Consider the following 21,379-nt stretch of genomic DNA (forward strand, 5'->3'; position numbering starts at 1 on the left):
TAATGCGTTCTGAATTTATGGAAAATTAACTACTTTTGCCTAAAAAGATTTGTTTCCATCAAAAAAGCATGTGAATAAAAAATGGCAAATAATGGGAATCTATTGGCATTCCTATTGTGTACTTTTATTTACTTTACACTACGCACGAAAAAAAACGTAACTTTCTCTAGAAGAATCAATCTGGGCTTCGAAACAAATTTAAATATAATCATAAGAATTACGTGATGTTGGATTGTGAACAGTACATTAAAGATTATCCCATAAGTACCTACCTCCAGAAACTATTTTTTCGAGTCGATAGATCTTCATGTCCTTGCACTCATTGGTGATTCTCGGTGAAACATCGCTCAGATCCTCCAGCTCTGGAGTGATGACGCGCATGTTCTTGCGAACCGTACTTGTGTTGATATTGTAGTACCCGTTCCACATTTTTTCGATCAAATCACGCAGCGACTTGGGCGGTAGCACGGTTTCTCGATCAAGAGGCATCAAAAAGCACCGACCGTTGTCCTTGTCAATGATGCCCGACTGGTTGAACTTGAAATCGTGCAAGAACCTTCCCTGGCGCTGACCACGGAATACCGGTACGTTGATCTTGGAGTAGTTTTCATCATCGGACAAACCCAGTTCGAATTCCTCCTTGAAGAATTGTTCGCTTACTTCCTTCTCCGCGTCTTCCATGCGGCTTTCCATCTCATTGAGGTCGTTCTGGAACGGTTTGAATAGGTCCTCGAATTGACCTAGCCGTTGCATCGAGTTGAGATCATCGGAGGCGTCACGGAGCATCGAATTCATGTAGTACATTTGGTTGTCATTCATGTTGGATGAATCGTACGGAATCTGACAGAAGCCGTGGAATCGTAGGTGATTTCTCGAGTGAGCATACTGCCGATAGTAGAACACACCGGCAATGATGCCCAACGATGTTACCAACAGGGCAATCAAAAACAGGATATAAGTGGTGGCTGATGAAAACCGGCGGGCACGGCGGATCAGAATAATGCTAGACGCTGCCGATTCGTCATCGCGGGGTACATCCTGAAATACAGTGCAGAGAATGGCGTTAGAATGGTAAGTAATAGTAATGTGTTTCGGAATCGGTGAGACGTAGGTGAACGTCGATGATACGCAGCGCCGAACAACCGATGGTGACCTTGAACTGGTGCTATGTGCGTGCTATGAACTTGATTTATTATAAATTCTTAATTATGTCCGTAATTGTTGATTCAGTGTTATCTGTTTAGATGTAAAAAATAAATGAAATGAATGTCCGCGTAGACCTATGTGTAGAATAATAGCTTGTGGTTAGCTGACGACGCACGTACCTAAGGGGAACTCCCATAAGAAATGTACGTGCGTTCAACAATAGGCGAAGAAATTAGCCATTCAACATTTGGCGAATTATCCTATTTGTTTGATTCCTTGGCTTGATGTGCAAAATTAATTTGCGATGAAGAAATATTGAGAAGAACTGCGAGGAGATGGAACAGCTGTGCCGTTCTCAAGAAACACGCAAGTTCTATCAGAAGCTCAACGCATCCCGCAAAGGCTTCGTGGCGTGCAGGGATAAGGATGGGAGCATCTTGACGGACGAACGTGTGGTGATCGAAAGGTGGAAGCAGCACTACGAAGAACATTTGAATGGCGCTGAGAGTACAGGCATTGGAAGTCAAGGCAGTCATCAAGATGGGCCCGAAAAAGCTAGCCACTTGCCTGCACAAACTGATAGTCAGAATCTGGGAAACAGAACAGCTACCGGAGGAGTGGAAGGAAGGGGTTATATGTCCCATCTACAACAAAGGCATCAAGCTGCAATGTGAGAACTTTCGAGCGATCACCATCCTTAATGCCGCCTACAAAGTGATATCCCAGATCATCTTCCAACGTCTGTCACCATTAGTGAATGAGTTCGTGGGAAGTTATCAAGCCGGCTTCGTTGACGGCCGCTCGACAACGGACCAGGTCTTTACTGTACCCGGCAAATCCTTCAAAAATTCCGTGAATACCAGGTCCCAACGCTCCATCTGTTCGTTGATTTCAAGGCGGTATACGACAGTATAGAGCTGTAAAAAATTATGGACGAGAACAGCTTGCCTGGGAAGCTTACCAGACTGATCAAAGCAACGGTGGATGGTGTGCAAAACTGTGTGAAGATTTCTGGCGACCACTCCAGTTCGATCGAATCGCGCCGGGGACTAAGACAAGGTGATGGACTCTCGTGCCTGTTGTTCAACATTGCGCTAGAAGGTGTCATGCGAAGAGCCGGGTGTAACAGCCGGGGTAGGATTTTCAACAGATCCAGTCAATTTATTTTTTTCGCGGATGACATGGACATTGTCGGCCGAACATTTGCAAAGGTGGCAGAACCAGCGCGACAGGGCCCGCCTGGGAAGCAGTGTTACGATAGACGGGGATACCTTCGAGGTGGTCGAGGAATTCGTCTACCTCGGATCCTTGCTAACGGCTGATAACAATGTTAGTCGTGAAATACGGTGGCGCATCATCTGTGGAAGTCGGACCTACAGCGGGCTCCAGAACAAACTGCGGTCAAAAAAGATTCGCCACCGCACCAAATGTGTCATGTACAAGACGCTAATAAGACCGGTTGTCCTCTACGGACATGAAACATGGAAATGCTCGAGGAGGACTTGCAAGCACTCGGAGTATTCGAGAGACGGGTGCTTAGGACCATCTTTGGCGGTGTGCAAGAAAACGGTGTGTGGCGGCGAAGAATGAACCGCGAGCTCGCCCAACTCTACGGCGAACCCAGTATCCAGAAGGTAGCTAAAGCCGGAATGGTACGATGGGCAGGACATATTGCAAGAATGCCGGACAGCAACCCTGCAAAGATGGTGTTCACTTCCGATCCGGCAGGTACGAGACGGCGTGGAGCGCAGCGAGCGAGATGGGCAGACCAGGTGCAAAACGACTTGGCGAGCGTGGGGCGTATTCGAGGATGGAGAGATGCGGCTTCGAACCGTGTATTGTGGCGTCAAATTGTTGATTCAGTGTTATCTGTTTAGATGTAGACTAAATAAATGAATGAATGAACGCTGGTAGTATACTCGTAATTTCCAGATATTAATTAATCGAGAACTAACTAAATCAGTCATTGATCTGAATGAAACTCAATAGCGTTCAATAACAACAAAAAGCTGTGTATTCAAAAAGCTGTAAAACTTCAGTTTAACCCAGAAATTAATGAATTTTTAAAATTAAAATCATTTCATAATTCATAAATTTATTGATAGATTAAAACACTTCCGAAGGTTCTGGTGATATTTTGTTCAGGATTCTGTCTCGCTATGTCGATATATTCGAATTTCTATAGGCTACTAGACCACCTTGGGACAATAACAAACAAAACAAAAACAATAAATGACATTTGTTATCGTTGTTCATTACAACGAGCTTCCTTCGATCTACACGGAACCGCGAAACAACTCACTATATGGTTCCTTTCAAAAATAAGTAAAATGCGAAAAAATCCGGAGAGTCATTTGCCCAAGCATTTGCCTTTACCTCCGTGTTGGATTTTCACCAACTCAAATTCATGTTATTTTCACTCACTCGAGACTATGGAGAAAACAATTCAAATTTGGCTTCTTCCACGGAACCACACACGTTGTGTCGGTGCAGCATGCAGCTCTCTTTGCTTGACATAACACGAGTTTGTACAATCCCATTTAATTCCAAAGTATGTATACGTAAAAACTATATGTTCGCTCCAAAAACGAACTTTTTATAGGAGTCCCGGAGACCCATAGTGTTATATACCGATCGACTCAGCTCGACGAATTGAGATGATGTCTGTGTGTGCGTGTGTGTGTATGTGCGTGCGCAAAATAATCTCACTCATTTTTCAGGCACTTATCCTTAACCGATTTGCTCTCAACAAGTTGCATTCGACGCGAAATCTTGTCCCATTGTTTCGTATTGAAAGATCGGACTATGAGTTTCGAAGTTATGGCCAAAATTCATTTTTTTACATAAGAAACACATACAAAATTCTCACTCATTTTTCAGGCACTTATCTTTAATAAGTTGCATTCGACGCGGAATCTTGTCCCATTGTTTCGTATTGGAAATTGGCGGAATCGGACTATGGGATTCGGAGTTATGGCCAAACTACTTTTTTCACCAAAAGTGCGTAGAAATTACTTACTCAAAAAACAAACGAGAAGTGCACCATCACCGCAAGGTGGGTTAATCTGGGTTTTAACTAATATGTTTATTGTATTGTCGGCGTAGCACCAAGTTGGAATTCGGAAGTCGGGACTTCCGAACCGAACTTTCTTCCGAAGTTTTATTTGTCAAACTAATTGATGCGTTGTTTAGCGCATCTTTAGGCGAATCCAGCGCACTACTTCCGAAGTTGGAAAAGTTGCCTGTATCTGGAGAAAAATCCAACTTCGGTATAAAAAGCGGTATAAATTTATTCCGGATACACAATAAAGCATATTAAAAGTGAAATCCCAGATACCAAATAGTTTTTAATTGGTACATTCAAAGTTAATTGCCTATTTGCCGGGAATTAAGCCACCCGGAGTGGAAATTAATTACTTGAGGCCTTGATAAGAGAAACGCGGATAGAAAATGTAACTCTGCCAACACTGCAGTCAATCTTCTCATTAAAGAACAACAGATGAAAAGGAAGAAATTGTACATATACATACCTTTATTTAATATTTTCACATCACACGACAATAGAATCCAATAAACAAAGCAATTGCATTTCATAATCTATCGTTGATTTGCATATATTATTTATAACAAATGTAAAATGCATTCAAAATTTGTTCATTCATAAATAGGCGTACCATACGTACCGTATTTAACGGGACAACCCCGTTTTTTAGACCTTATTGTGCTGTCCCGTCGTAATCCGAAAAATCCTCAGTTTGTCCCGTTTTTCATTGATTCTTCCAAAGAGCGCCAAACTATTATTCAAACAAATTCAATATTTTAGGCAGGAATCTTAAACCAAATACAAAGAAAATGGCCGAAGCCCATCAAAAAAGTGTGAGATATTATATAGTACCCCTAAGATGCGGAGGACGACGGAGGTCCTTCGTAGCTTAGTAGGGAAAGCACCTGTCTAGCGTACTGGTTTCGTGGGATCAAACCCCACCAAAGGGAGCGGTTACCCTCCAATACCTTTTCCGAACTAAATCCATCACATGTTGTGCAAATGTATAATCGAGTTTCTAAATATTGTGCTGAAGTTGAAAAATGCATTTTTATTTCCTATATATTCCGTGTTAAATTTTCACCATCGTCACTCGTACTCTAAACTTTTTCCAGATGTCGCATCGGAGCTTCGACTTCCCGGATCTCGATGATCCCTTCCATATCGACATGTAGAGGGTCGACTGTATTACATATTTGATCTTAAAAAATTATTCATTTATGGCATCACGCAAATATGGGCGATTTCAAACCCGTTTTCATTTCTCATGCTGATTTTCGGAAAAATCGTAAATTTACTTATGATTTGTCACGATTCGCAAACCCTTCTCCTCCGTAATGCACTTCATAGTACGGCAGTTATTTCAATTGAGTGAGAGGAACAGTCGATATGAACAGTTTGAACTAACAAGAATTATGAGCAATTGCTTTGAATTATTTACGGATTCTGTACGAAGATTGAGGCCTTCTTTAGCCGTGCGACCCATAAAGCAAGACCCTGTTGAAGGTGGCTGAGTTCGATTCCCGGTCTGGTAACTTGGCTTAGAAACCTCGCAGTTAATAACTTTGAAAATGCTGAATGAACACTAAGTTAGGAGGTGAAAATGTCCCAGTGGAGAATGTAATGCCAATGAGAAGAGAGTAGATACGAAGATTTTGGAATGCTGACTCTGAATGCAAAGAATAAAAACCCTGATTGATCCACCTAACGGTGTTTGTGCCTTTCTCGTACATCAGATATACTAAAAAATGAGTGAGAATTTCGTAGCGTTTTTTTTTTTTTGTATATAAATCGTATTTTAGCCATAAATTTTGATCCCGTAGTCCGATCTGGCCAATTTTCAATAGGAAACAATGAGACAGGATTCCCCGTCGAATGCTATATTGCAAACAAATCGGATCAAGATGAGTGCCTAAAAGATGAGTGAATTGTTTTTTGCGCACATACACACACACACACACCTACACACGGGCAGACATCATCTCAATTCGTTGAGCTGAGTCGATTGGTACACAGAAAGAAAAACCATTAATCAAAATAAAAAAACCATTGGTTAAAATAAAAAGTTTCGTTGGTTCTTTTTCGTAGAGAGTTGTATATGTTTGAAACAAAAGTCCACAAACTTTAAAAAAAAAAAGTTTCTAGCCACCTGACATCCACCCCTGAAATAAAAGTTTATGCACTTTTGTAATGAATTGTAGAACTGTCAAACCTAAAAGATGTCACTGTAAAAGTAAGAATGAATTATTTATGTATTTTTTCAGGGAATTCCTCACAAATTCTTCCCAAGTTTCTCCATCCCCCCTTTCTTGTTTTTCCGAAAATTAACATTTCGTATGAAGTATGTTTTTAGAGAATATTTTTATTTACTGCAATTATAACAAAACGTTCAATATACGAACAAATTTCGCTCACAGTCATGATTGAGCTTTCGGTTTTGACCACTCAACACATTGTCCATGCATCCATTGCTTGGCTCCTTCAGGATTCAGGACACTGGATTCTCTGGAACCTCTCGTATGGCAAAATATGCGTCGGATGGTGCTCAATGATCCAAATAAGATTGTGAAGGGAGTTCGGCCGCAAGACTGCTTCTTGTCTGCGATTTCTGTATTAAAACAAGAGATTCATAATTGTAATCTATTCAGGTAACCACTGCTGAACTTACCGCAATGATAATCGGATGAATCTCCGAAATATGTTCTGCTTCTGGCCATCTTCTACTGAATTGAACGAAAACGAAACCATTACCGAATCTTTACATAGCTGATTAAAACAAAATTACTATTGAAATTCTCCGCCAACTAGAAATTCTTCCAATACGTGCTGACACCAACAGAGTTTTATTGTGTTTTTCGTCTGTCACACTGTACTGAAATGAAATCCCACAATGGTTAGTTTAAATTTCAATAATGTCCAAAATTAATTCGAATGGAAGATATTATCAAGTATATTATTTTATTAAGTTTCACAAATTACTTTCAATGTATTAAACCACGTATTAAAGCAATCAATTGAATTAATTTGCAAATGAAGTTTAAATAGTTTAGATAATGTATTAACTAAGGGACAAAATACTTAGAGCTGAAGTATCTGATTTATTTTTTTAGAGCTATAATAATCAAATTTAGTCTTTAATCATTTTAAAAGCAATCAACTTTTCATAAATTGATAAAATTATTAATGTTCAATAAATTTGACCTATTGAAATGCCAGTGTTCTTGCAAATCGGTCTCTTTTCCCTGTTTTGTTCAATAAGTTTCGTTAGGTTTCTCTAATTTCGACACTTCTACAGCTCTCAATCTGAAAGGAACAACTTTTAAATTTACAGTAAGGATACACGCAAAACACTTTTAAATCAAACAAATAACTTTTGTTTTAGATAAAATCACTTTCATCCTCAACAAAATGTAGCACTTTTCGTTTCAAGAGTGCTTTATATTTAATAAAACTATTTTTGTTTTTTGTGTGTATATAACCCTATGGGTCTCCGGACTTTTAATCACAAAATCGTCTTGGAAGTGGACTGGAGATGTGTTAAGCACTTTATTTATCTGAAAATCTGTAAATCTGATGCAAATGCGGGCTTGGTAGTCATATGGCTACTGCTTCTGCCTCATACGCAGGAGGTCGTGGGTTCAATCCCAGGTCCGTTCTATTCTCCTACTTTGAATCTTTCTCTTTATTTCTCATGTTCTAGCAATCGCTAGAACTGGAAATTGACTTCCATACCGTTTCCATTACTATTCCTATACCTTCAACTTGAGTATTCTAACAGTAATCTGCTAGAATTGGAAATGAGCTATAGAGCTCGTTTCCTACATCCAATTAGAAATTCCATCAGTTATCTTCTCCTATCTATCACATTGGCAGCTCGTTAACCAAGACGGACCTCTGCCTCTTCAACCTAACCCAGAAATTCCAACAAATTCCGCATGAACTCGTGGCAAGTGCAGAGGTATATTCCACTTGCAGTGGGCGAGTGATTGCATCATCATTTCCTCCCCCTTCCCTACATTGACTTGCATTCTGACGTGGCAGGCGCCAGTATGACCTAACAAATGAGATCACCAGTACTTGTACATTGAAGATGTGTGCTAGTCCCAAGCAAACATCTGTTGGTTCCCTGTGCAAGAACAGCTGATCTGGTCATAATGGAGTAGCAACTACGAGCAGTCAATCAAGCTCAAATCTGTAAATCTGATGCAAAGTTTGAAAATAACAAAACACAAGACAAACTCTGTTGACCTATTGTAGAATAAATAGATTATTTGCACTGTAAACGAAAAAATATCGCATATTGCCCTTTTTCATGCTGGAGATAACTTTCAGAATGTAAAATACACATTTGGTAATTTACTGTACAATACTTTTTAACAACGAAATCAACGATATTAAACTGCATCTGATTCAGACGAATAAGATGTATCGGCGCTGAAGTTATTTTTCACTAGCCAACAATCTAAAAACAGTTGAAATGGCTCTATCAAAAATGTTGTTCGAATATGTCCCACTTGCTATGTTAAAACTCAAGGGCAAGTGATAAGTGCAGATTTTGGCTTAAATTAAAACTTTTAAATCGTGTAATATTTAGTTGCTCAAAATATTCGCTTTCCACATCAATGATAAATTTAGAAATGACTATTTTGTTGGAAATCCATTGAAATAAACTAAAAGCAATAGCTTTTCCCGGTAGTTCAAAGTCATGATCAAGCAATAGCATTAGTAGAGCCTCACATGGTTTTGATTCCAAATATTTTTGTGTCGGATGACTTCATTGATAGTGTTCTTCTTCCTCTTTCTAGAACATTGTTACCTTTAAAAACGTTCATCGATTCATCGGCAACCATAGTACCCACTTACCCCGTATCTTCACTTGCCCCGGGGTACCCTAATTAGTAAGCCTGATGAGTTTATTGGCTTACAATCCGGAAACGCTCTGAACATTTTTGGAAGGTACAAGCGATTCATCGACTTTCAGTGAGCAAAAACATTCAACTTCATATCTCCAGCATTTTGTTTAGTGAAATGCTGTCATCTGGTTATAAGCCGAGTATTGTAACAACAACGAAACACTAAGGACAAATATACTTCTTCTTCTTATTATAATTATTATTATTTTTATCTGCATTTCATCCCCCACTGGGACATTACGCCTCGCAGCTTAGGCTTTGGTCCGATTCGCGAATTAAAATCAAATTAAACTTAAAAATTACAGTTCAAAAAATTTCAAATAACCCTGCTCGCAGAGCAAGATTACTTTTGACAGATGTTGAATCATTTTTTATAGATATTTTGTTGGTCTTGCTGGGTAGCACCAGCCATTCTTATGAGCGGGGGATTTCATAATTTCCGAACTGTCACTTTTAAGTTTAATTTAATTTTAATTCGCGAATGGGACTGAAGCCTTAGTGTTCATTAAGCACTTCCACTGTTATTAATTGCGAGGTTTCTAAGCCGAGTTACCACTTTTGTATACGTATATCATGAAGCTAACACGATGAGACATTTATGCCCAGGAAAGTCGAGAAAATTTCCAACCCAAAAATTTCCTAGACCGGACCAGGAATCGAACCCAGCCACCTTCAGCATGGTCTTGCTTTGTAGCCGCGCATCTTACCACATGGATAAGTAAGGCCCCTAGAGACAGACATGCCTTTAATGTGTAAATATGTAAATACTTATCGTAAAGCTACAATCAAATTGTGCTTCCCGGAATTCAAATATCTAATCGCGTTTGCAAAGGTAAACCACTCAATATGAAAACAACGCACAACTGTTATCCTTTGAGTTCAGCTTTGCTGCGTCGCGTCTTCACGCATGCGAAGTCATAAAAATGACAATGCGAAAATGACATGCGTTGCTTCCGTATTGAATAGTGTGCCCTTGAAAATGAGAGTGAACTTAATTATGGATTCCGAGAGGCTTGTCCTTTATGAATACTCGCTTAACTTTTCAAAAGGTCCTAAGTAACATTTTTTTCATGAATTAATTTGAATACTGCAATCAATAGCTTTCATGTTGTTCTGTTGATTGCGCTATTCAAATTAATTCATGAAAAAAATGTTACTTAGGACCTTTTGAAAAGTTAAGCGAGAATAGTCTAGATTTGATCGTGTGAATTTGACCTTCCAGAACTCGCAAGATACTGAGTATCGTATGCTGGCCTATGTTGTGTCAAACAAACGTGCGTTTTCCGATGATGTGCATTTTACAATGCATTGTAATGGTCCAGTTGGTTTAAATTGAAATTTACTGTAAACTTTATTTGATTTTGCCTTAACCTTCATGTTTCAAATATTTTTGCTGAGTAGTGGATAATCCCGATGAATCAAAAGAATTTTGAAAATTTTGAAAACAGTTTTCCTTGCAAAACATTTCGAACATGAGCAACTGCTGTTTCTCAAATAAATAATTCAAAAGGTATTAAAATTTAAAGCATATGAAATGATTTATTATTAATTTATAGCATACTTATAAAACAGCAATGATCTTTGCACTAGATCGGTTGGAACAAGTGTGACTGAACTTTGAATATTCGCGAAAATTGGAACACGATCTATTGCGTGTTATTTTACTTCTTAAAAATAAGCTGAGAAAACTTAAAGATTCTGGATGATCGCAGTTTCACATCATCACAGAATCGCAGTTTTACATCATCGAACGCAATTGAGTAAACTTCACGCCCAGACCAATTATCTGGCAACGCCTCTGGACCAGCGACAATGTTAAATTCTAAACAGTGTGCAACATAATTTGTATCCACATTTACACATATAATGATGCATCACCTGAATTCGTCGATCTGAGTTGATTGACTCTATAGTTATTCGGGACTCCTATCGAAATCTTGTTACTGGAATCATTCTATAGTCTTAAAACAGATTCATCGTTCAACAAATGCCAAACAAATAAATTATCACATGGCTTTTACACCATGCAGTTATATACATGAACAATATTAAAACGACGTCTTCAGATAGTCGTAGTTTCCAATTCATAGTTGGAGAAAAAATAAAACGACGTCAACATCTAGACTATCGATTTTCCGGGTAACCATGCCGAGTTACAACAAGCGAAAACTCACATCAGCTATATATAGCAGATGCCCTTTCTGTTGGTATACACTGCAGCACATCGCATCGGCAGTGGTTATAGGTACGTGTGTAGTTGCTCATTCGAAGATAACAATGCTTACCAACCTATAGCCAACCGAGGCAAAACTGGAAATATCAGGGGTGGAATAATACGTAAAAAGGGCCTGCCGTATAGATCTGTAAACTTCAACAAAGCTCTAAAACAAACTTTTCCGCACATTCACTTTTGAATCCGCAATGAAGCCATTATCGAGCAGGATACAAACTACTGAGCAATACACTTACCTATGGACGGCAGACATCGTCACAGTTATCTTTATTGCATTATTTGCTCTTTACATTAGGAACGAAAATATGAAACCAAACTAAAATGGTGGCATCCATTTTTTTTTTCGTTTGCGCTGATTCGTACAGATATCGAGCTGACGAATTTGCTGCACTGGGTGGAGGCGAACGAAGAAACTAATGAATCACACATTTGAACTTAGCAAGGCGATTGCTTTTGTGAAATTGATGGTCATGGTTTTATTACTTGTTGGCATAATTATGTTCCATTAATCCTTTACTCCAATCATCAGGTTATCCAAATTCGAAACTAGTCCTTCTAGTTAGATAAGGGTTTGGACTACAGATCCCTTTCTATTACCAGGCCTTATATCAAAGTGCATTGTTGTGAAATTGATGATCTTATGATATAACGCAATAAGTGTGATTTTATTCGAGTTAACACTTACCGACGGGGCTGACGGGGCCGCTCCGGAGCTACCCACCAATGGCAGGATAGTCTTTTCAGATTTCTTTGCATCCGCAAAGGGCCTTGTAATTATTGTCATCCTGATCGGAAACGATTCTTTCGGTCGCTAATCACCACAATCGATTTATGAGACAAATTCAAGGTTTATTCCGCTGTGTTGGATAGGAAACGCACTATGAATATGTATCCACTACGGCGAACAGTTATTCGTGGCACACACGGAAACGACTGAACGATACGAATGTTGTGCTTGCTCTTTCGCTACTGCTGCCTGTTGTTTCGCCAGTATTCGACCAAAGCACTTCTTTTGTCGTTGTTTGCGATAGTGAATGAATCAGTGTTGCCACGTTTTCACCTGTGCCTTGTTTTATTTAAAAACCATTTTTACCTGTACTACTGGAAACTTGAAATTTCTGTACTGAACACGATTGAAATTCATGAGAAAAATTATTCGTACTTCAATGTTACCAAAAACACGCCCACTCAGGTTATTGGCATTTAGGAATTTAATTGTCACCATGGCGTACTTGTTCCATCTTTATAACATGATTATTGTTTTTTTTAAACAATTTTATTTTCAGCCCTGAAGATATATACGAAAACTGTTCCATTTTTCAACTGATAGCTCCCACATTCATCATATCCATAGGTGTGACTAGAGCTCCGGTCTAGAAGGCCATGGTCCCCGCTGGTAAAGTCGCATGGTTCGCAATAGAGTTTTAAGTCTTTGTCGTTAGTTTGCCATGTTCATATTAAAAACGTTGATTGATTCACCTAGCGGTGTTTATGCCCTTCTCGTGCATTAGATGCAAAAAAAAGTTAGATAAGATTTTCTTGGAATGTTTTTTGATGAAAATCGTATTTTGGTCATAACTATAGATAGTGGAATATATAGATGAGCGAAGATAAATCCTCTGTCTCCAAACGAACTGTCAAACGTGTCTCCAAACGAGCATGACGTCACGATTTCAATGGACACGTTAAGGGCTGTGACGTCATATGCGCGTGTGCACGGGCAAAAAAAATCGACTCAGCCATGCTTTCGCTCATCTATAGATTCTACTATCTATAGTCATAACGATTGTTCCCATAATCCGATCTCACCAATATTCAATAGGAAACAATGGGAAACATTTTCCAGGTGAATGAAACTTGCTGCAAGCAAATTGGTTCAAGATAAGTTCCTAAAACATGAGTGAGTTGAGCTGAGTCGATTGGTATATAAAACTATGGGTCTCCGAGCCATCTATCACAAACTCGTCTTTGGAGCGAATATACAACATTTTCGGTGCACATTGGTATACGAGAAAGGCAGAAATTAGCAAAAAATTACCGGATATATCAATAAAGGGCTGTTCATCTCCCACGTAGACAATTTAGAGGGAGGTGGTACCGCAAATGCCCACGAAGAGCTTGAATATTTTTTCTCAAATTGTCCAAGGTTCATATATTTTTTTGAAAATTGTTTTGAAAAGTATTTGTCCTCGCTGGAGGCAAGGGGTTCGCACGTGCACGTTATAATATATACATTCGAACTAAGTAACTAGTCCACTGAAGTCTGCCGTATTTCAAACTATTCACAATATTTTGTTCTTTGTACACTTGATACAGTTTGTAATTCATGTGGCTGCGCCACACACCATTTTCTGGTTTTCCTCCGAGTATTGAACGCAGCACTTTACGCTCGAAAACCCCGAAAGCTTTCTGGTCCGCCTCTTTTAACCGTGTGATGATAGCCGTTCCTCTGCACGCCAGATCTCCTAATCGCGCCCTCGTAATTCGAAACTGCGTCACCCTGCTTTAATTCATCCAATAAGGTCACAACCGAGGTTGACACTTCGTCTGCAATTCGAGTACTTTATTTTACATTAAGCGTTGTACGTATCAGCCTAATCAGTTTCGAAATCCGGCACTGCTGTCCGGCACTTTTCCACAGATGATGCGCCTTCGTATTGCACGACTAACTATTATCAGCCCAGGTAGACGAACAGGTAGCTAGAAATGGCACTCCCAACGGAAGAGCAGCTAGACGCAGCATCTCTTGAAGATGGCTGGAGAGATATTCGATCCGCCATTGGAAGCACCGCAACCGCTGCACTAGGCACGGTGGGTCCGGATCAGAGAAACGACTGGTATGACGGCAAACATCATCTATTTATCGACTTCAAAGCCGCATATGATACAATCTTACCCGTAATGCTGGGTAGATACCTCTTCGTGGTGTGTTACGGGGTAAGTTCTACCATGGTCACATTGCCAGCTACAGGCCATCTTCCAAACTTAGACGTGATAATTAGCATTTCCATATCATTGTAAATCGTTTAACTTCACGCAGAAGTAACACACACAAAATCATTAATTTACTGCTATCTGATATTCATAACATTCGAAATAATAATTAAATTTTTTACAATTTCCAGCTTCTTCTACAAGAGATGTACATCCCGAGTTAACTTCGGCTCCTAGTTGATGTTATATTCTACAAATTTATATAATTTGATATAATTTCTTATCATAATGTTATTCAATTCACTACATATTTATATACAACTACCAAAATAAGAACTTAAAAAGAACGCGGTGCGTATGGTACGGTATGTCCACGCATCCTTCAATCCCTGTAGATTCGTGATATGTATCATGTTGAAGTGAATACTTGAACACGATACATCTCGAAGAATCATCTCTGGCAAACACAACGCAGTGGGCCTGGCCGCTTTGAAGTTTATGTCATACTACTGGTATGCTGTGAGCCTCAATATTGACAAGAAAAGCTATTGGGCGTCATCTAACTCAATGATTTTCCAGGATGCTTTCTTTGTACTGGCTGCGTTTGTATTCGATTAGATTAGATTAGATTAGATCAAAGCCGCATATGATACAATCGATCGGAGCCAGCTATGGCAGCTAATGCACGAAAACGGATTTCCGGATAACCAGAGAAATTCGGAGGAAAATGGCAGGAAATCGTACGTACTTTTGACTTAGCAAAACGCTCCGATCGAATAGAGTTCGCCGCCATACCAAACTGACAATATACAAAACGTTTATTAGACCGGTAGTTCTCTACGGACACGAGACCTGGACGATGCACGTGGAGGACCAACGCGCACTGGGAATTTTCGAAAGGAAAGTGCTGCCTACAATCTATGGTGGGGTGCAGATGCCTGGCGGTACGTGCAGGAGGCGAATGAACCACGAGTTGCATCAGCTGTTGGAAGAACCATCCATCGTTCATACCGCGAAAATCGGAAGACTGCGGTGGGCCGGACACGTATCCAGAATGTCGGACAGTAATCCGGTGAAAATGGTTCTCGACAACGATCCGACGGGAACAAGAAGTCGTGGGGCACAGCGGCCAAGGTCAGGTGGAGGGCGATTTGCGGACCCTCCGCAGACTGCGTGGTTGGCGAAGTGCAGCCATGGACCGAGCTGGATGGAGAAGACTTTTATGTATTGCACAGGCCACTCCGGCCTTAGTCTGGTAATAAATAAATAAGGTAGACGAATTCATCGAGCACCTCTAAAGTATCCCCGGTATCGTAACACTGCTTCAATTGCATCCTTAACTTTCCTCAAGTCCGCTGAACTGATGTAGCCATCTCCTCCGCTGCCTTGACTTTCCCTGCCTGTTTAAGTGTAGCACACATATTGCAAGTTAGTTGCCGCAACTTATATGTAACCAGGTTCAGCCACATTTAAGCTGCAGCAATCAAAACTGTTCGAAATGTGTACAATAGCTTCCTCCTTTAAATCCCTGCACATTTCGGCTCGCGGCACGAAGCCTTTGCGGGATGCGTTGAGCTTCTGATAGAACTTGCGTTTTTCCGGAGACGAGCCAGCCTCGGGCTGAAATTCTCCCTAATAAAGACAAAAAAACTTGCGTGCTTCTTGAGAATGGCACAGCTGTTTCATCTCCTCGCACTCCGTTTCTTTCAGACGGCGTTTCTTCTCCTCAAAAAGGTGGATCGGCTGTCTCCGCTTCCGTCTATAGCGATTCACGTTCTGCAGTGCGACCGTCCGTGCTGCGTGCTTCCTCTCCAGAATCTGTCTGCGCTCTTCGTCGAACCAATCGTTCCGTCGACTTCGTCCCACATACTCAACGTTGCTCTCCACTTCTTCGTTGATGGCTGCTTTAACTAGATTCCAGCAGTCCTCAAGAGGGGCCCCATCGAGCTCACCGTCAAGTGCAGCGGTTGCAGTGCTACCAATGGCGGATCGAATATCTCTCGAGCCATCTTCAAGAGACGCTGCGCCTAGCTGCTCTTCCGTTGGGAGTGCCACTTCCAGCTGCTGCGCGTATTCTTGGGCTAGTCTACCGTCTTGTAGCCGTCTTGAGCGCAGGCATACTGCAACGAGGTAGTGATCGGTTTCAATATTCGCACTGCGGTAAGTGCGGACGTTCGTGATGTCGGAGAAGAATTTACCGTCGATTAGAACGTGGTCGATTTGGTTTTCCGTTTCTTGGTTAGGTGATCTCCATGTGGCCTTGTGGATATTTTTGCGGGGAAAGAAGGTGCTTCGGACTACCATTCCGCGGGAGGCTGCGAAGTTTATGCATCGTTGGCCGTTGTCATTCGATACGGTGTGCAGACTATGACCGGTCTATACATTTCCCCCCTTCCTACCTGTGCGTTCATGTCACCGATAACGATTTTGACGTCCCGCAGTGGGCATCCATCGTATGTCTGCTCCAGCTGTGCGTAGAACGCTTCTTTCTCGTCGTCGGGTCTCCCTTCGTGTGGGCAGTGCACGTTGATGATGCTATAGTTGAAGAAACGACCTTTAATCCTCAGCTTGCACATCCTTGCGTTGATTGGCTGCCACCCAATCACGCGTTGGCGCATCTTACCCAGCACTATGAAGCCGGTTCCCAGCTCGTTGGTGGTGCCACAGCTTTGGTAGAAGGTAGCCGCTCGATGCCCGCTTTTCCACACTTTCTGTCCTGTCCAGCAAATCTCATGCAGCGCCACGACGTCAAAGTTGCGGGGATGTAATTCATAGTAGATCGTCCTGTCGCAACCTGCGAAACCTAGCGACTTGCAGTTCCATGTTCCAAGCTTCCAATCGTGATCCTTTATTCGTCGCCTAGGTCTTTGCCAATTATATAGAGTAGCATTAGCTCTTATATTATTCGGAATTATTGGTTTTCCAGGCGGCTTATTGGGCCTGCGCAAACCTCCTGTCTCGTCGGAGGGCCGTCGTGTTAGGACTGTTTTGTGTCCCACCTGACACCAGGACTTGGGCTTGTGCGCTTTGAGCGGCACACGGTCGCTTTGGTGGGGGCTACTTGCGCATACATGCAGCTTTTTATAGGAGTTTAACAGGGCCCACTGCCAAACCCCACCACATCCTCACAACTCGCAGATGGCCTGGGGAGGAATCGTCAAGCCCTTGGACATAGTCCCTGCTGCCCGTAGATACAAGAAAGCAAGACCAGCTGATAAACGAACCCACCGAAGCAGGAAGAAAAAAACCACAGAAAGAATATGGAACGGAATGATATGCGGAGATTTTGAGAGACTGCAATCGACCGAAGACCGAATTGGCTGCCAGGCGGATGCAACTTTGTTGAACAGTGAAAATGACGGTGCATCGGTGAAAAGAATAAACATTAGCGATGAAAAGCTGTGGAGCCGCCTACAGTAGATGGGGTTAGAAAAGTCATTAAAGCTGAAAAACAATAAGGCTGCCAGCTCTCGGCTGAACTTCTCAAACATGGCAGTGAACAGTTTTATGATGTTCTGCACCATTTTATGTCGAAAATATGGGAAGATGAGGAATTGCCTACTAGCTGGTTGAACGGCCTTATTTGTCCACTCTTTAAGAGAGGAAAACAGACAGGAGGGCGCCAATTACCCTCCTCAATTCGGCGTACAAAATTATGTCCCGTATTCTGTTCAACAGATTGAAGAGTCCTTCGTCGGCGAATACCAGACAGGTTTTCGTGAGGGCTTGGCAATCAACGTAGGTTCATTAGTTGTGGTGCTGGATCATGGAAAATTTCCAGTTGTATAAAGGTCTGGACATTCTTAAGCTGATACAACACTGGACATTATTAGGCTTATATCACACTGCAGACTACGGCGTGCTGGATCAGAGCATTAGTGATTAATCATACATTTAATCATGATTAATGAATAATGGGTTATTTAATCATTATTCATTAATTATAATCATACAAAAAATACGATCAATCATTAATCACTAATCGTTAATCATAGATTTTTGTATTTAATCATTGATCACTAATCATATTCATGATTGTTTTGAGTTTATTCATTAATCATCAATTTTAATCATTGCATACGTCGCTTTTATTCATTAATCTTTAATCATAATCATACAATTTCAAAGGTGAAAAACATAATTTTGTCGAACGGTTACTTAATTTTTTATCACTATGCAAATCATTTAATTTGATTATTCATAATCATTAATCATATCGTTCGTTAATCATTAATCATACACATATTGTGTCAACATTTAATCACGATCGGCAATCATTAATCATACTTCAAACGTTTTATTCATTAATCATAATCGTTAATCATTGTCAAAAATTAATTCAATCATTAATCATAATCATTATTCATTGTCAAAAATGAATAAATCATTAATCATAATCTTTAATCATAGAGTTGAATGATTTAATCATAACTAATTTAATCATTCATTGGAAGCTTTATTCATTAACGCTCTGTGCTGGATACGTTGTTGGAACGCCGAAAGAGCGTCAAGCGAAGACAATATTCGGTACAACCCGGAACTCGGAACTGGCCGTAGGCTTCGTGGGAAGCCGCGTACACGATGGCTTTCTGCAGTAGAAGAGGACCTGAGTGCGCTAAGCCTTAGGGCGTCTGGAAGCGATAAGCCCAGCATCGAGTTCAGTGGACGAGAATATTCCATTCGGCGTAGGCTCATCGAGAAGGATTCATACAATTCTACTTATATTTACTTTAGACAAAAAGCAACTCCTATGGATTTAATGATCCAATTAGATTCATGTCAAGGAGCTTTAACAATCTGTACGTAATCTTTAACTCCAATACGTCTGCTGCAACTTTGCTTTTTCTATTCGTTTCGGAGTTCATGGACTACGATCTTCCTGGGATATATATTTTAATAATGATATTATAATTGTATTTTGTACGTCAAGTGTTTTGCATTATTTTATTTTGTCTTATTTTGTCATTTTGTTAAAAAAGATATGGAGTTTTTAGGCCATATTGTATGAGCTTCAGGGAAAGTCGCTCAATATGGCTTTTCTCCATCAGATCAAAGACTAATCTTTGAGCAGACGATTGAAGTGAATCTTTGTTGTTCAATACTATATACAGCCTATGACATCACCTCTATATAGTTTTTAAGTTTACTTTAATAAAGTTTCTGTTAAGATCAATTTAATGTATTTCCTATTTTGATCGCTTACTAAATAACAAACTAAAAGCATAGAAATCTTCACCTAAAAATTAATTAGGCTTGCTTCATAACTAATTGAAAAATTTAATTCGCAGTGTCGCCCCATATTACTCTAGCAAGGATAAACTTCCATAACGACGATATCCGCATAAAACGACCAGCGGGTGGCACACCTTACATATTTCCACGCCTTCAAGCGAACTGTGAATAAGGCACCAACCACTTCCACCGATGTTTAATTGGTAAATAATTCGCCACTCCTTCCAGCACCAGAGTTTATGGGAAACTCCAAGAACAGCAACACCTTGCCAACTTTTACATATTCCCGTCGTCTCTAAGCATTTAATACCGCAGAAATGAACGAACTATTATATGGGATTGGGAAATTGGGGTTCAGTCTGCGTCTACAATGCAAAGACACAAGGTGCGATAAATTTGATCCTTTACATACAGCGAATGGCGCACCAGACATAGGCGCAGTCCTGGTAGTTGTGATAAGGATCTTGAATTGGCAGGACAGAAAAAAAAGTAAGGAGTGCAGGATTGCATCAACCCACATATGAACAATGGACCAAGAGGCGGAGGCTATTTTAGAACATGAAACCGATCTGATGGGACTACGAGTTTGGCACTTGTTATTTTTGTGCCTCGGTTCGGTGTTGGGAGTAGTAATTATGCTGTGCTGCTGTTTCCGGTTCCGGATTCCCCGCACCAAGCAGGACATCGAAGCGGACTATCATCGCAAAAAGCTGACGAAGAAATTTCGCGAGCGATTGGACTGTATGAATAATGCCGAAATCGATGAGATGGACTTGATGAAAGGTTGGTGTAGTGTAGCTTTTAACGTGCGAGTCGAACGATTATGATTCTTTTTCCTGCAGCGCTGGAGCGAGTACGCGAAGAATGCCTCTTGGAGAAGCAGAAGCATGTGATAAAAGAAATTGACGAAAACGAGGATAATCAGTTCATGAATGATGTTTTCGGAAGTGTTTAAATATTTGTCTTATCAAGTCGTCATTTCCGAAAAACAATATTTGATAAGATTATTCGTACATATATGTTGTGATTACTTATTTACAAACAACAAAAAAATCTATTTTTCATATCGTTATTGTATTTTTTTTAAAAAGACACATAACAGAGAGAAAGAAAAACATTCATGTAAATAAAAACATTTAAAAAAAAGAAAATAATTGTAGTCTCACTATTTCTGGGTTGAGATTCATGTGTCTTTTCTCTATGATACCCGAAAACAAAGAACTAATGCGCATACAAATGGTAAGATGTCTTTGATTCTAATTCAAATGGAGTACTCGGAGGGTCATTACGACTACACGGATCCCGCGATTCCACGAATTTGACACAGGTTTACCTCACACTTTTTGAACGAAAACATCTGTAAATTTTGTATGAATCGTCAGTTTACTTGCTACATTCCAATTAATAATTGCAAATGCTTGTTTGACTCTGGTGTATTTGGAATCAAAATTTTGCCAGAGCTTTTGAATTTCAAAGACAACTCCATCAACAACAAAGCCAACAATTTTTAAGGAGTTATTTATGAAACCGTGTTCATTTTATCAATGTTTAATAGTAGAGATTGTTGACTGACCAGTCAACAAAGGAGAGAACTACAACAAGTTTCCAATTTTTAAACAGCGTTTAATGGTTCAGTTAAAAAATACCTACAAGTTATTCGTTTGCATTAGTTTTTTTTCATTAGTTCTGCATTAGTTCTTTACAATTTTGCATAGGCATTTACGTTTAGTTTTTGTTGTATCTCTTTGATATCGTCCGCGTTTTACTTACTTGATACTTGATGGGCTACAGCTCTTCGATGAACCTACGCCGAATGGAGTATCCTTCTCCACTGGACTCGATCCTGGACCAATCGCTTCCAGTCGCCCTGAACATTGA

The 21,379-nt window shown here is 40.3% G+C and overlaps 2 protein-coding genes across 3 annotated transcripts in view; one reads left to right on the forward strand and one right to left on the reverse strand.

Moving 5' to 3' along the window:
* LOC134213178 (uncharacterized) overlaps positions 1-12,313 on the reverse strand; it is a 26,942-nt gene extending 14,629 nt beyond the window's left edge. For both annotated transcript variants that reach the window (XR_009979411.1, XM_062691863.1), the window contains exons 1-2: positions 12,021-12,313; positions 273-1,038 (exon numbers count right to left, since the gene is read on the reverse strand). Coding sequence is in view for 1 of the 2 variants with exons in the window: in XM_062691863.1 (XP_062547847.1) it covers positions 273-1,038; positions 12,021-12,119 (865 nt within the window). In the remaining variant the exon portion in view is untranslated. The remainder of the gene's footprint in view (positions 1-272; positions 1,039-12,020) is intronic.
* LOC134213179 (uncharacterized) lies at positions 11,278-20,605 on the forward strand. Its single transcript, XM_062691864.1, has 3 exons — positions 11,278-11,347; positions 19,558-20,284; positions 20,344-20,605. The coding sequence occupies exons 2-3, from the start codon at positions 20,029-20,031 to the stop codon at positions 20,454-20,456; spliced, it is 369 nt and encodes a 122-aa protein (XP_062547848.1). The 5' UTR covers positions 11,278-11,347; positions 19,558-20,028; the 3' UTR covers positions 20,457-20,605.
* The last annotated feature ends 774 nt before the right edge of the window (positions 20,606-21,379 follow it).

This window comes from Armigeres subalbatus, chromosome 2, assembly GCF_024139115.2.
Source record: "Armigeres subalbatus isolate Guangzhou_Male chromosome 2, GZ_Asu_2, whole genome shotgun sequence".
Taxonomy (NCBI): domain Eukaryota; kingdom Metazoa; phylum Arthropoda; class Insecta; order Diptera; family Culicidae; genus Armigeres; species Armigeres subalbatus.